Source organism: Balaenoptera acutorostrata, chromosome 15 (genome assembly GCF_949987535.1).
Source record: "Balaenoptera acutorostrata chromosome 15, mBalAcu1.1, whole genome shotgun sequence".
NCBI classification, from domain to species: Eukaryota; Metazoa; Chordata; class Mammalia; order Artiodactyla; family Balaenopteridae; genus Balaenoptera; species Balaenoptera acutorostrata.
In genome coordinates, this window is record NC_080078.1 from 66,440,906 (window position 1) to 66,457,347 (window position 16,442).

Consider the following 16,442-nt stretch of genomic DNA (forward strand, 5'->3'; position numbering starts at 1 on the left):
AATCCATTAGTTCACACCAGATATGCTCCTTAAATCTTTCAAGAGCCTTAAAATTTGGTAAGAAAGGCGAGTATGGAGGCTTAAACCAGAGCTCACAAACAAGAACTAGCCTATCTCTGTAAACATCTGCACTAAACACTTACTAAAATAGCCCTATAACTTGGGCCTTTGGGGAAGTCTGTTCCCAAAGGGCAGGCTGATGGAGCAAGTTGGTGGCAGCATTGGTATAGCGATAGCCAGTTAAATAAGCACTAGTAGAGCCAGCTATTTGCCGGCACGACCCACCGCCATCTACAAGACAACAGAACACTGTCATCTGTTCTCTTAGGTAGGAAAACAAGCTCAAATTCTAGCTAGTGAGAGGTAGGGGCGACGATGGAACACAGGCTGCTTGCTGGAGCCCTCATTACGTAGACTCCAACAAAACAAAGGAAACCCAAGTGGGGCGCTGGGGAACGCGCAGGAAAAAAATTTCCCAGATGTGGCGGCCCAGGCCTAACCAACACATAATGATCCCACAAAAGCCAACGATGGCCAAGTGAATGAGAAACAAAGGCTTTATTCTCATGGGCTCCCAAGTTGGTTTCGTCACCAGCCAGAAAGGAGGTTGGAAATAGGTTCGGGAAAATAAGCACGGTAAAGGACGAACGAAATGGACACACGAGACTGCAGGAACTGCCAAAACTCGTTTGTCATTAACGCGTAATGGGGAGCCAGGCTCAGGGCCTCGGATCTGATCATGGCTCTAGTCCAGAGAGCGCCCGGGCCCGGCCGCCCGCAGCTCCGCCGTTCAGCCGGTGATGCGCACGTCCGTGCGGCGGCGAAGCCGCCGGGCCCGCGCTGCCTCGGGCAGGATGGCGAGCAGCTGCTCCTGCACCAGCATCTCCACGATCTGCTCCTTCGTACGGATGTCGGGCCGCAGCCACTGGCGGGAGAGCTCCCGCAGCTGTCGGAACGCCTCCCGCGGGCCTGCCGCGTCCTGGTAGCGGAACTGCCGGAATCGCTGGCGGAACGTCTCCGGGCCGGGCCGGGAGCCGGCAGGGCCTGGGGGGGATCGCGGAGCGGCTTCGGCAAGCGGCGCGGAGGCCAGGGGTGCGGGCCCGAGGGGCAGCTCCAGGGCGGCGGCGGCCGCCGCGGGAGACGTAGGATTCGCTTCGGGGGCCGCGGCGTTGAGGCTGGACGACTCGGGGGCAGGCGGTGGGGTCTCAGGAGTCGAGGAGAAGCCCATGGAATTACGCTCCGGGCCTGAGCTCAGGCCGGCCCCTTCCTCTTTCCCCGACAGTGGCGCGAGGCTCTCGGTTACTGACAAGCTTGGCTCACTCGCCGCCATGACTCCAGCTCCGGACGTCACTCTTTGTCCGGCAGCTGTGGGCGCAGCACTCCGTCTGGGAGAGGGCGGAGTGAAGAGGGAGACGCTTCCGCTAAAGGGCGGAGCCCGCGCGACCCTGAGGGAGAGGGGCGGTGGGGACCCCCAGCCTACCAGCGCCAGCAAAGCGCCTGGGGCGGCCGGAAGTGGGCGTCCCGGCTGGCTTCTCTATGGTGAGCTCGGCGCGCGAGCGTCCGGAAGCTGAGTCCGGGCTCCCGGAAGCGGCGCCCCCTCGCGTTCCTGAGTCTCGGCAGGAGGCTGTGGCTGCCGCAGGCCCGCCGGCCAGTCGAAGCGTGCAATGGCTGGCTCCGGCTGGTGGCGCCTCCGAGCACCAGTTCGAGGAGGAGGAGAAGTCGAAGAGTCGGAGGAGGAGCCGGAGGAGGGGTCGGAGGAGGAGTCGGTGCCGGAGCCGCCGCTCAAGCCCAAGCCCAAGCGCAAGCCCAAGCCTAAGGAGAAGGGGCCCAGAAGGGTCCCTATCCTCCTAGATCGCTTCGGCTTGCAGGTGACCTGCGTCTGCCCCTGCGTGCGCGCCTCCTTACTTGACCCTGATTAGGATGATGGCGAACCAATGGCTCCCGGGGCCTGGCGCCCGGCGGGTGGCGGGAGCGGGACGGCTGTCGGGCGCTGGAGGAGGGCCCAACTCGGGAAAGTTCTCTCGCTCACTCAAAAGAGGAGGGCGGTACACCCGCCTTGTGGCGAGAATGACACAAGATAACGTGTGTAAGATCTTCAACACACGTAGTAAAAGTTGCCCTTTTCATGGCACAAAGTAAATGCTCAAGAACTTTTTGCCATTACGATTTTTTTTTTGGCGTGGCCTCTGAAACCAAGGGACAGGTGGCTCTGTGGGTTTTGCTTTTAATTTCAGGATTACTAAAATAGACTAAATGCGTAGCCTCATATAGTGGCCACTAGCCACATATGCTTACTGAGCCCTTGGCATGTGGCTAGTGGGAATTGGGATGTGATGTAATGTAAAATACAGCCAGGACTTAGTATGAAAAAAAAATGTAAAATATCTCAATAATTTTTTATATTGGTTACATGTTGGATTGGTAGTATTTTGCATATATTGGGTCAAATAAAATATATCATTAAGCTTAATTTCACGTGTGTCATTTACTTTTAAATGTGGCTACTAGAAAATTTTACATTACGTATATGGTTTTCATTATACATACGTTGAACGGTAAAACTGTGCTACCCTATTGGAGTCAGGCTGCCTTTGTGGAATCCCCGAAGGGTTTATTTACCTTAGGCCAGAGTTGCTGAGGGGATTAAATAGTGAAGACTTTGGAAAGAAAGGGCTTTTAAAATGTTTGTCTTCATTAAGTAAATTGCTGTCTCTGAGCTACAGTTTAATTATCTGTAAAATGTGGATGTACTAGAACTAACCTCATTAGTAGTTATGAGAATTCAGTGAGATGATGCAGGTAAAAGCATGTAGCTCTGACAGCCCTTTGGTAAGTGATATTCTTTTTGACAACTGGCTCACAAATATGTTTTGTATGTATTTTACAGACTGGGAAACTAAGGGAGAGACAGGGGTCCCTTATGAAGATTTTGTATAACCCTTGCAGTACCTTTGATTTCTATGCAGAATGAGTGGGCCTCTTTAACAGCCATCAATATACCAGTGGCCCTGATGTAAAACTTGCCTCCCCCATAGGATGTGCTCTTGTAAATGGGTTGAAGTAGATCCTCACAGAACAGTTTCCACAGCCTGAAAACCTTGAAAGTCATCACAATGGGTCTTTTTTTTTTTTTTTAATTTATTTATTTTATTTATGGCTGTGTTGGGTCTTCGTTTCTGTGCGAGGGCTTTCTCTAGTTGCGGCAAGTGGGGGTCACTCTTCATCGCGGTGCGCGGGCCTCTCATTATCGTGGCCTCTCTTGTTGCGGAGCACAGGCTCCAGACGCGCAGGCTCAGTAATTGTGGCTCACGGGCCTAGTTGCTCCGCGGCATGTGGGATCTTCCCAGACCAGGGCTCAAACCCGTGTCCCCTGCATTGGCAGGCAGATTCTCAACCACTGCGCCACCTGGGAAGCCCCACAATGGGTCTTTAATGTTTTTAGTTAGTAATATGTAAAAATTGAGAGATTTCACGTGCAAATCTGGATTTCCAGTTTTTCTTGAAAAAGTGGACAAGCTGGCTGCACTGGACCCACCCACATTCCTGCCAGTTAACAATTAGCTGGAGCTGAGCCTCCTTCCTTTAGACAGATACTCTGTTCCAGTCAGGCTCAATCCCCACCCACCATTCCCTATTGTTCTCTGAAACAGAATGCTGTTTCATGTTACATTAACATTCAGAAGAGTTCATTTACTATTGCTCTCAGGTTGTCGTTTTCCTTAGAGCCAGTATTTTTCCCTATTTTCTTTTCAAAGGTGGGAAAACAGGGGCCTAGAGTATGTGATACCTACCAGCTTCAAACCTTTCCTTCCTCTGCCAGGCCCCTTGGCAGTTGGGTTTGCTGCCCTGAGAACCAACAGTCCTATTTCCTGTGTTGTAATAGGCAGGTGGTATCCAGGGCTAAGGGAGCCCACCAAACCCTGCTGTAAGGATGAGGGGTCCTGGAAGTCTTCACTCAGGAGGGGACATTTAAGCCTAGACTCAAGAAAAAGGGTGGAGTTAGGGGCATTCCAGGTAGAAGGCACTGTCTGTACCAAGGCACAGAGTGAATGGGAGCAAAGCTTTGTGGAAACTGCAGGCTGAGGTGAGGTCTGGGGAAGGGATAAGAGCTGAGGTTGGAAGGTCAATTAGAGGTTAAATCATAAAGAGCCTAGAATTCCATGTTGAAAAATTGAATCCTTGTCCTCTTGCAGAAGGGAACGAACTCTTGTGGTACTGGGAATCACGAGTGTTAGAGCTCTAGCCCATTTCTTCCATCCCTGTTGGAATCACAGAACATTAGAGATAGAAGGAGACATCTTAGAGTTCTACTAGAATTGTAGAATATTAGAATGGAAGGGACCTCAGAGATTAAATCCAAAATCAGTTTCAGTTATAAGCCCCCAAAATCTATTTTTTTAAAAATAATACCTCTTCCTAGAAGAAGGATGCACTTACATACTTCTGCATACAATTTCAGGTAATTTCAGATAGCCTTGAACCCATCCGGAGGGCTCAGGTTAAGTTTAAAATATATATTTACATGCATTCCATTCTCCTGAATTTTACAGATTAAGAAATCAAGATACCAAGAGGCAAAGGACTGGTCCAAAATCAAAAACCTAGTAAGTGTTTCCAGGAGGACAAAATTCTTTTGACTTCCTAGTCCAATGCTCTTATCATATTAGACATTTTTATTAGCACTAGGTTGGGAGCTCCCATGGGAATGGATGATAAATCATTCATCTCATATCACTTAGCTTCCAACACAAGGCCTGACTCCCAGCTGACACTCAGTACATGTTGATTAAAGAGGACAAGCAGTGGTTTGCAGACCATGCCTGTGAAAGGAGAGCTCCAATAATGATTTCCAGACTCTTTCAGACAGATTTTGTTGTCTTTTGATGGCACATTGTTGGGGGTTGTGGAACAGAAGCCTAGATACTATTTTTTTAAAAGCTTTTTATTTGGAAGTAATCATAGATGCACAGAAAGTTGCAAAAAGAGTGCAGACTTCACTTAGTTTTCCCTGGTGGTAATAACTATAGTCCAATATCAAAACCAGGGAATTGACATTGATATAATCCACAGAGTTTATTCAGTTTTCACCAGTTTTCTATGCACTTATTTGTGTATGTATGTAGGCCTATGCAATTTTGTCACGTGTAGATTAGTGCAACGATACCACCATAAATATCTAGAAATGTTTGATCATCACAAAGGTCCCTCATGCTGCTGCTTTATAATTACACCCATTCCTTTCCCATATGCTGTATCCCCAACCGCAGGTAACACTAATCTATTCTCCATCTCTTTAATTTTGTTCATTTCAAAAATGTTGCATAAATGGAATCATTTACTATGTAACTTTTGGGGATTGGCTTTTTTTCACTCAGAATAATTCCCGGGAGATTCTTCCAGGTTTTTGTGTGTATCAATAGTTTGTTCATTTTTATTGCTGAGTCATAATCCATGGTGTGGATGTACCATGGTGTGTTTAGCCAGTCACCTGTTGAAGGACATTTGAGTTATTTGCAATTTGGCGCTATCACAAATAAACCTGCTATGAATTCTTTTATAATATGGCCTTAGGTAAGTCATATGCTCTTTCTGAGCCTGGGGATAATAACACACAGAATGGCTCTGAAGAGTCAATGAGAGAATATATGTAAAATAACCAGTACCAGGTCTAGTATTATTTAGATGTTCTTTAACTTCTTACATCAATGTTTTATAATTTTCAGCATACAGAACCTGCATATATTTTGTTATACCTAAGTATTTCATGTTCTTAGTGCTACTATAAATGGTATTGTTTAAAATTTTTTGATTTTTAATTGTTTGATAGTATATAAAAATACAGTTGAATTTTGTTTAGTAACTTGTGTCCTTCATTAAACCAGGAAACTCAGCCCCACTGGGGTTGTTTCTTCAAGTTTTTACTACCCTCACTCCCAAAATCCACTTGGCATTATTTGCTTTTCAGATTCTGAAGTTGGTTGCTGTTTGTATTTTGTCCAGAGTTTTTAGTTGTAACGGATGAGGGAGAGAGGCTGTAATGGGATTACTCCATCTTGGTTGCCACTGGAATTCATTATTTATTCTGATACTCAAATTATCTCAGATTTGACCAGTGGGAGCCCCTTCAGGCTGACTTCTGTGTCCTTTTGATACGTCTCCATCATTTTTTGAGTATTTTCTTACTTTCTAGCGTATCTTATACCTTCTCTGTCTCAGCTCAGGATTCAGTCATTTCTCCAAGAAACCCTTGTTCTTTTAGTGGAGAATGGTGTTTAGAAACCAAGATTTGGGCAGTGGGTTTGTTCATTGCTGTTGGAATGGTCACTGCTCCTAGGCGCTCTCATGGACAGAGGGAGGGTATATATGTAGGTATATATGGTAAGTGCATGTACATTTATATCTGTTTATTTCTACATCTATCTATATATATTGAAATCCATGAGTTCATACCAACACATTCAACTCCAGTCCAACACCACAGGGTTTATTCTAGTTTTCTCTCTTTCTATACATTTAATTCCCTTCTTTGACAGAGAGAAACCTGGCTCTCACGATCTTCTTTGACCAGCCCTCCTGAATGTAACCAGTCTCCTGTTGTTGCATGCTAACCCTGTCCCCCACCACCATCCCCTCACCCCAGTCCCCTCACCCTGCTCAGGGCTCCAGCACCTTGTGCTACCCCACCACAGCCTCCCTCTACCCCCAGACAGATGCCTGCTATGCCTGGCCTCACCTAATGGCTTCTAAACAGAATCATTCAGGAAGGGTGGGGGAAGGGGAATGAAACTGTACCTCGAAACCTCACACCTTAGATGGGACTCAAACCCAGTTGCACCTCAGATGGGACGTGAACCCACAATCTCTGGCTTAGGAGGGTACTCGAACCCACAGTCTCCCAGCTGAAACCGCACACCTGGGCTCAGAACCTAAGGAAGCTCAGGTTCTTTACGTCTCAGCACAGAAGGAATTCAACAAGAGGCAAAGTGATAGGCAGAAAGTAGATTTATTAATATAGGATGCTTGTGGAGGATACAAGTGGGCAGGGAAGAGGGATCTGCCCCAAGAATTAAGTGGGCTACATTTTTATAATCAAAGGAAAAATGAGGACGGGGAGAAGACCACCTTTGTCCTCTTCCTTTGTAAAGATGTAGCAGGAAAACGGGGCACAAGAGGATGGTCACGTCCCAGGTCTTGGGTGAGTTCCTGGGACAGGCCACCAAGTGAGCGTCCTTGGCCTTGCACAGGAAAGAATTCAAGAGCGAGCCATAGTAAAGTGAAAGCAGAGACACACATTCCATAGGCAGAATGCGGTTCGTCTTAAAAGGCGAGAGCGGCCCTGGGAGAAACACTCCACAGAGTGTGGGTCATCTCAGAAGGTAAGAGTGGCCCAGAAATATGGGGTGCTTAGTTTTTATGGTCTGGGTAATTTCATAGGCTAACAAATGGGAGGATTATTTCAACTATTTTGGGGAAGGGGTGGGAATTTCCAGGAATTGGGCCACTGCCCACTTTTTGGCCTTTTATGGTTAGCCTCGGAACTGTCATGGTGCCTGTGGGTGTGTCATTTAGCATACACTAATGTAATACAATAAGTGTATAATGAGGCTCAAGGTCTAGTGGAAGTTGAATCTTCCGCCATCTTGGGCCTAATTGGTTCTAACCAGTTTTTGTCGTATCCTCAACAGCTATGTCATTCTTTTCAAGGTTGTGCCCTGCCCCCTTCCCTCCTGTCTCAGCAACATACTTTTTTTTTAAACTTAAAAAACAATTGTGGGGCTTCCCTAGTGGTGCAGTGGTTGAGAATCTGCCTGCCAATGCAGGGGACACGGGTTCGAGCCCTGGTCTGGGAAGATCCCACATGCCGCGGAGCAACTGGGCCCGTGAGCCACAATTACTGAGCCTGCGCGTCTGGAGCTTGTGCTCCCCAACAAGAGAGGCCACGATAGTGAGAGGCCCGCGCACCACGATGAAGAGTGGCCTCCGCTTGCCACAACTAGAGAAAGCCCTCGCACATAAACGAAGACCCAACACAGCCATAAATAAATAAATAAATAAATAAATAAACCCAAAGTTAAAAAAAACAAAAATTGTGGTAAAATACACAAAACATAAAATTTACCATTTTAACCATCTTTAAGTGTACAGTTCAGTGACATTAAGTACATTCACATTGTCCTGTAACTGTCACTACCATTCATCTCCAGCACATTTTCATCTTCTCCAACTGAAGCTCTGAACCCATTAAACAATGACTCCCCATTCCTGCCTCCTTCCAGTCCCTGGTAACCACCATTCTACTGTCTCTATGAATTTGACTCTTGTAGGTACCTCATACAATATTTGTGCTTTTGTGTCTTATTTTACTTAATGTTTTCAAGGTTCATCCACATTGTAGCATGTATCAGAATTTCCTTCCTTTTTAAGGCCAGTTTTCCACTATATATATGGCACATTTTGTTTGTTTATTCATTTGTCAATGGACATTTGGGTTGTTTCTCCCTTTCGTTTTTGTTTTTTTTTAAATAAATAATTTATTTATTTATTTATTTATTTATTTATTTTTGGCTGTGTTGAGTCGTCGTTGCTGCGCCTGGGCTTTTCTCTAGTTGTGACGAGCGAGGGCTACTCTTTTTTTTTTTAAATTTTATTTATTTATTTACTTTTGGCTGCATTGGGTCTTCGTTGGGTTGCACGGGCTTCTCATTGCAGTGGCTTCTCTTGTTGCGGAGCACGGGCTCTAGGCTCGAGGGCTTTAGTTGTTGTGGCTCTCGGGCTCTAGAGCACAGGCTCAGTTGTAGCACACGGGCTTAGTTGCTCCCCGGCATGTGGGATCTTTCCGGACCAGGGCTCGAACCCGTGTCCCCCGCATTGGCCGGTGGATTTTTAACCACTGCGCCACCCGGGAAGCCTGAGGGCTACTCTTTGTTGCGGTGCGCGGGCTTCTCATTGTGGTGCCTTCTTTTGTTGTGGAGCACAGGCTCTAGGTGCACGGGCTTCAGTAGTTATGGCTCAGGGGCTCTAGAGCGCAGGCTCAGTAGTTGTGGCACACGGGCTTAGCTGCTCTGCGGCATGTGGGATCTTCCCGGACCAGGGCTCGAACCCATATCCCCTACATTGGCAGGTGGATTCTTAACCACTGTGCCACCAGGGAAGTCCCTGTTTCTCCCTTTTGACTATTGTTTATAAAGCTGCTATGGACCATGGTGTACAGAAATCTCTTTGAGTCCCCGCTGTCAATTCCTTTGAGTATATACTTGTTACCCGAAAAACTGGGTTCGCCTCTTGGTGAGTATCGAGCCAAAAGACACAACCAAGCCAAAAATCCGGAGAAGGAAGGATTTATTATTACTTACAGTAAGTAAGGAGACCACTGGGGATCTTTCCCAAAGCAGTGTCTCCTCAAACAGCAAAATCAGGCACGTTTTAAACCACGGGCACATGCATATTCATGAAGGAGTTTGGGCGGTCAACAGAGTCCAAGCTTTAGTTGATTGAAGTCACGAGGGTCAGAAAAGGTCAACATCATCATCCCTTAGGTTCCAGTTGATGTAATGGTAGAGCGTTTCAGGCTAATCTTTACCACTGAAACAGAATTGGGAATCTTTACAACTGATTTATAATCTTTGCTGTTGTTACATCTTGTGCCTAATGCTGAGACCTGTTCAAGGACAAGCCTTGTGGCCAGGCTTAGATCACAAAATGTCTTAGGTCAAAAATTATGTCTCTTATGTCAAGAAAGCCATGCCTGGTTCTCTTTCTCTGGGGACCCCCTACCCTATCTTCTTACATACCCAGAAGTGGAATTGCTGGATCATATGGTAATTCTATGTTTAATTTTTTGAGGAACCACCTTATGTTTTCCACAGCAGCTCCACCATTTTACATCCCCACCAACAATGCACACGGGTTCCAATATCTCCTCATCCTTGCTAACACTTGTTATTTTGCATTATTTTTTAAAATGTGAGATGTTAAATAGAAAATTTTAAGGTAAGTTACCAGTGATCAAGAAATTCAGACCAAAAACCACAGTTACAGAAAGACAGAGAAGATGAAAAGGCAGAGGGCTATGTACCAGATGAAGGAACAAGAAAAAACCCCAGAAAAACAACTAAATGAAGTGGAGATAGGCAACCTTCCAGAAAAAGAATTCAGAATAATGATAGTGAAGATGATCCAGGACCTCGGAATAAGAATGGAGGCAAAGATTGAGAAGATGCAAGAAATGATTAACAAAGACCTAGAAGAATTAAAGAACAAACAAACAGAGATGACGAATACAATAACTGAAATGAAAACTACACTAGAAGGAATCAATAGCAGAATAACTGAGGCAGAAGAACGGATAAGTGACCTGGAAGACAGAATGGTGGAATTCACTGCTGCGGAACAGACTAAAGAAAAAAGAATGAAAAGAAATGAAGACAGCCTAAGAGACCTCTGGGACAACATTAAACGCAAAAACATTCGCATTATAGGGGTCCCAGAAGGAGAAGAGAGAGAGAAAGGACCAGAGAAAATATTTGAAGAGATTATAGTCGAAAACTTCCCTAACATGGGAAAGGAAATAGCCACCCAAGTCCAGGAAGCGCAGAGAGTCCCATACAGAATAAACCCAAGGAGAAACACGCCGAGACACATAGTAATCAAAGTGGCAAAAATTAAAGACAAACAAAAATTACTGAAAGCAGCAAGGGAAAAACGACAAATAACATACAAGGGAACTCCCATAAGGTTAACAGCTGATTTCTCAGCAGAAACTCTGCAAGCCAGAAGGGAGTGGCATGAAATACTTAAAGTGATGAAAGGGAAGAACCTACAACCAAGATTACTCTACCCAGCAAGGATCTCATGTATGGAAATATGTATGGAAATATGTTAATATAAATGTTTCAGACATTACATGAAATTTCTAAAAATCAAAACAAAAAAAAAAAAAAGAAATTCAGATTTTCAACAGATTTAGTAATCCTGTAATTTCATTTACACGCACCACATACTGCATACATCATTCCAGGGGGCCAGCTGTGCTCATGGTGAAGAGGAAGCAGGTTCCTCTTGCTAATGAGGTGATTTGGATAAAAAGCCCCAGGCTATTCCATTTGTGTGTGTATGTGTATGTGTGTGTGTGTTTAATTTTTTATTATGAAGTCTAAGAGGCTTGCTCTGGTCTCTCTACTGACTATTAACTTCTTTTTGATAACCTTTTTTATCATATATGTTTGATCTTGGGATGAAGGTCTGTTTTATCTTTTGATGTTTTGATGAGCTGAAGAAGATAACTGGTCTAGGGTGCTGAACCTAACCCTCTGTAGGTAATTATGTTTGCAACTAACCCTTATTATTAGTAATTCTCATTCTTCATAAACCAGTGTAAATTCAGTAGCCTAGATACTTAATCATCTTTTTGCCTTTTTCTCCTTTCACTGATTTCTATTCAGTTGCAACCCTCCTAGTTCCCAGTTTCAATGAACCTGTTTTTACTGTGGCGCTCTACCAGTAGCTCTGTGTTCCTTATTGTACTGCACTGATTTTGTTTTATTACTTAAAAACTGATTCAGTCATTTGAATAAGTGAGCTGTATATACATATAGATAGACAGATAGATAGTACAAAATTCAAAAGTCAGAAAGAGAGTAATTGGGACTTCCCTGGTGGTGCAGTGGTTAAGAATCCGCCCGCCAATGCAGGGGACACGGGTTCAGTCCCTTGTCCGGGAAGATCCCACATGCCGGGGAGCAACTAAGCCTGCGTGCCACAACTACTGAGCCGGCACGTCACAACTACTGAAGCCTGCGTGCCCTAGAGCCCGCGTTCCACAACAAGTGAAGCCACCACAATGAGAAGCCCGCGCACCGCAACAAAGAGTAGCCCCCGCTCGCCGCAACTGGAGAAAGCCCGCGTGCAGAAATGAAGACCCAATGCAGCCAAAATAAATAAACAAGTAAATAAATAAATAAAATAAATTTAAAAGTTCACACTGACCTTTAAAAAAAAAAGATAATTGTTATACTTTGCTTTTCTTCATCCTTTCCTATCCAGTTTTAATTATTATTGTTAGTTCCCTTTATATCTTTAAATGTGCTTAGACATCTGTTTCTAGGTTTATCAGATTTAAAAGGTATCTTAAGACTTACAGCTATAAAAGTTGAAGAAACCCATGTGCTTAACCCTCCCACTTTCTTGCCCTCTGTGTCTCCATACTTGTTAGCTATATTATTTCTTGGTTCCCTTTTAATTGTTCATTTCCAACTCCTTCACTTGCTTTTTGCAATCTTATCCTCTGTATTCAGCAAGGCTCGCTTCCTTGTTGATGTTTCTGAAATTACCTTCACTTCTGAGGTGTTTTTTTTTTTTTTTAATACTTTCTTTCCTGAGCTCTGCCAGTGCCATATCCTCCAGTTGCTTCATCATCTCTTCTTTGAACTATAGCATCCGTGCTTTGATCTCTTGCTTTAAAATTCATTAAGCCCTTTGAGTCCTTTGTTGTTCATGATTATCATCTGTTTCGTGTTAATTTTTTTTTTTTTTTTTGGTGAGTGCCTTTTATCTAACATTTGTTTTCCTTGTTCCCTGCCTCCCCCCCTCCCACTTTTCTGTAATATATTTATATAGGTCTGGTGCTATTTATTTTTTTACTATAACTCCCCTTCAAGTGAAGTGAGTTCTTCCTGGTCAAGCTATTTGTTGGAGTTGTGCATGGAGAGGGGACTAGAGTAGAATTCCAGGCTGGCAGGAAGTCCTTTAAGGTCATTAGCGAAGCTCCTTAGGACAAGGGTTTTGTGTGAGTGAATTGTTTAGTTTTTTCCTCTTCCCGGCAGATGGAGCTTGGCAGAGGCAGTGTTGCAAAGATGGCATGTCTGTGTGTTTCCCTAGTCCATGCCCTGCTTCTCCTTGGTGCCAGTGGTACCAGGGAGGCTCCCAGAGCCAGCCCTTACATCACAGTCCCAGTGTTCAACAGAAGGTGTTGTTGGTTCTGCCTTCAAGGTGCATGACCTTCTCTGGAGGACTCGGAGCTCTGCCAGCTCTCTTCCCCGGAGACCTCAGTCCCAGGCCTTCTCTATTGACTTGAACCCTCTGTGTCTTTTCGGCACTTGCCATTTCTTCATTGACACGATGGGTTCCTACTCTGAACACCTTTGCCAGAGGGCTTGTTCTGCCACTGGATTGCTCAGCCCAGAAATGCTGGCAAGTGAATGCCTTTAGGAGCAGCCCTTAACCAATGGGACAGCTCTGAGGGGTAGGGGAGCAAAATTTGCCACCCCAAAATGTGTCTCTTTGGCATTACGATTAATTTAACCTGATTATTTTTAAGAAACAGAAACCTCAGGAAGTCTTTCTTTTTACCTCCCCCTTAGCTGCCTAGAGAATTTAGATAAAGGGCCTGCTCCTGGAATAGAGCTAATGCCAGAGATACCTGCAGAGAATATGAGCTGAGTGTGGTAGGGGAAACGTGCAGGACCTTAGTGATCAGAGTGTATTGTGTGTCCCATTGTCTCTGCGTGGCCCAGGAAACATTTGTTTACCAAATATTTGTTTTTTTCTATCTCCGTGTAAAATTGCCTTCCTCTCCTTTGAAGTCCCAAACCACAACCCCCAACATCCTCTTTCGTTTTTAGCTGAAGAAGCTGAAATTTAAGGTGAGGATTTTGGCCATTTTGGCAAATTACTCAGTTTTCCCAGGTCTCTCCCAAGTATACATGTTATTAAACTTTTGTTTGGTTTTTCTCCTGTTAATCTCCTGTTAATTGTCTCATGTCAGTTTAATTCTTAGACCAGCCAGAAGAACCTAAAAGGGTACAGAAGAGGAAAATTTCTTCCTCCCTGACAGAGGCATGCTAAGCCCGTTGGAGCCCCAAATGCCAACAAGAATGACATGTTCGTTAATGTGTGTGCCTCTCTGAAAAATTGTTTTTAATGTATGAAGAAGAGCAGATGATTCTTCTCCTTAGTCATCTAACATAACAAATTATATTTATGCATTCTCTATTGACCATCCTTGCATTCCTGGAATGATATGCTATTTTAAAGTGTGCTATTGAATTTCATTTGCTTAATATTTTATTTAAGATTTTTAAAACAATATTCATAGTGAAATGAATCTCTAGCTTTCTTTTTTTATGCTACCTTTATCAGGTTTTAGTATCAGTATTCTCCTTGCTTAATAAATAGAATTTGATAGTTTTCCTTCTTTTTATGCTCTGGAACAGTTTAAGAAACATCAGGATTATCGGACATTGCCTGTGAAAACTTCAGGACCTGGTACTCTTTTCTTTTTTGGTGGTAGTGGTGTTGAGAAAGCTCTTTTACAACTTTCTCTATTTCTCCTATGAAAATTAGTCTATTAGATGTTTTTTATTTGGGACACTTTGGTAAATTATTTTTTTCTAGAAAATGACTCATAAAATCCCAGTATTTAAGTGTTGACAACTAATTCAAAAATTTTTGAAAACTCTGTCAAAACTTGCCAGCAGGCTAGATATGGCCTGTAGACTACCATTTTGCAACCCCTGATTATAGTCAGAGGATTTTAGACCTGAAAGAGGCCATATAGATCCTATACCAGGGATTGCAAATAGGTAACATGCTCACAGGTAACACAGTTGTGTGAGGTGAGGACTTTGGTGAATTGGAGAGCCCATTCCCCAACTAAAGATAAGAAAGTTAAGTTTTCACAATATTTTAACCAAAACACCATGTGGATCAAATAAAGCAGTCTGCAAGCTCAGTTTGGCCCATGGGTGGCTTGTTCATGGCCTCTGCCAGTTTAACCCCACTTCCTGCCATACCTCCTGGGCGTCTCACTTTCCAGCCACATCTTATGCTCCCTGAACAAGCCCTGCCCTTTCTGAATGTATGTTTATAGCTTTATTCTAGTGAGACGACCACAGCTGGCAACGGATGAAGTTGGGAGTGTCTCCTTTTGAGGTTCCATCAGGTTTTTGGTTCTACCTACTGGCATCCTCTAATGCCCCTCATTAGCCTGGTCCTCTCCATATCACTTGGATCCTGAGGCAACTCAGGGGCAACTCAGGGGACTGATGGGACACCCCCCTGTCCATATCTACCTCCTACTGTCTCTTTTGCTTTCCCCACGTCCAGCAGTCGTTTCTCTCTGAAACCCTCTAAACATTTGTAGGGGATCTTCTTATATTTTCTTCCTCAAGACTAGGTCTGGGGTTGGGGAGGCAAAAACTCCACACTGCTTCTCTCTCTTTCTCTCTTTTTCTGAAACTTTTTCTTCCTCTGTTTATTCCTGAGTTCTTTACATCTCTTCTCCAGGTAAGGGGGAAAAACCAGTTCTATCTCTTCTCACCTCTGTAAGTGATTAGTGTCTCACCCCAGGAGTGGCGGCCTTTGAATTTAGTAACTTAGAGCCTGAGTATTTCTTCCCAGCTGTCCAGCTGTCCTCACTGTATTCAGTACCCTTCCATCTGGCTCTCAGTTTGGGGGTGCTTAGCCGGATAAGACGGTAACTTGAAATCACAGTTTTTCACTGAGGATTCTAGTACAAGAGCAAGTTGGGATTGTCAGCTGCCATCTTTGATCTAGTAGAAAAAATTACTTTATAACCTATATACTTCACTTTTGGAAAGACCTCGGAGTCATTGAGTTCCAGTCACCAAATACCTTTTAACACTTGGCACCCCATTTGGTTGAGGACTTCCAGTTTGCTGAGTGTTCCTGATTTGCTGGTTTAACAAGATTTATAGGATAGTGCCAGGCACCTACACTCCAGGGTCATCTCCAATTTCTAAGCCTCAGAGTGGTCCCCAGGCTGAGGTTTTGGATGTCCCCACCCCAAGCCCAGAAGCCTCCTACTGTCTTTAAGCTGGCCCTGTGACTCTGGCAGTCATTTAGCTACTTTGAGCCTTAGCCTCATGCAGGGAGTGGGTGTGAAGTCCCTCACCTTATAATAGTTGTGAGGATTAACTAAGATAATACCTATGAGTGTGCACTAAATGTTAGATTCCCAGATTCCAGTTACTTCCCACTGCCCTCTCTTCCTTCCAGACTCTTCCAGTGTGACATAAGGAGGTTCTGAGAATAGATTCATTAGAACGAGGCTTCCAGCCACTGTTGGTTGGGGATGAGGAATGGAGAGGAGCTCTTACCTTGCCACTGAGGGAAACTTTGTGTCCAGTATAACTGGATTCTTGGGGAAAGACATGTGGTCCTACCCTTGAAAGGCAAAGGGGCTGTTGTGCCATTTGCCAGCTCAGGAACCATGAAGAGATACATGGTGTCCCATTCCTGGCAGATCCTGAAGAAGGAATTGGTGAGGAGTGTCAAGGGCCCCGGGAGGGAACAGTGGAAGACTGAACAAACAGGTACTTAGAGGAAAGGAGAGGCAGGTGTAGGAGGCGGCCTCGGATAAACGTGGCCACCCTGTACCTTTTGGAGTCACAAAGGAAAGAGTTCCAGATCAGGCTTCAGAAAGA

The 16,442-nt window shown here is 44.6% G+C and overlaps 2 protein-coding genes across 4 annotated transcripts in view; one reads left to right on the top strand and one right to left on the bottom strand.

Moving 5' to 3' along the window:
- Positions 1-539: 539 nt before the first annotated feature.
- SCAND1 (SCAN domain containing 1) lies at positions 540-1,542 on the bottom strand. Its single transcript, XM_007193200.3, has one exon. It carries the CDS (start codon positions 1,328-1,330, stop codon positions 791-793), a length of 540 nt encoding a protein of 179 aa, XP_007193262.2. The 5' UTR covers positions 1,331-1,542; the 3' UTR covers positions 540-790.
- The window catches only part of CNBD2 (cyclic nucleotide binding domain containing 2), a 78,233-nt gene continuing 63,309 nt past the window's right edge, over positions 1,519-16,442 (top strand). For 2 of the 3 annotated variants that reach the window (XM_057528481.1, XM_057528482.1), the window contains exons 1-2: positions 1,519-1,868; positions 4,551-4,604. In XM_057528481.1, the coding sequence (XP_057384464.1) occupies positions 1,665-1,868; positions 4,551-4,604 (258 nt within the window). In that variant the 5' untranslated portion in view covers positions 1,519-1,664. Of the gene's footprint in view, positions 1,869-4,550; positions 4,605-16,228; positions 16,280-16,442 lie in introns of those variants that run through there. The other variant, XM_028169352.2, reaches the window with a different exon arrangement.

What these genes read in the sequence shown, in the direction of transcription:
- SCAND1 (XM_007193200.3), bottom strand. Translation starts at nt 1,330, where the DNA reads ATGGCGGCGAGTGAGCCAAGCTTGTCAGTAACCGAGAGCCTCGCGCCA.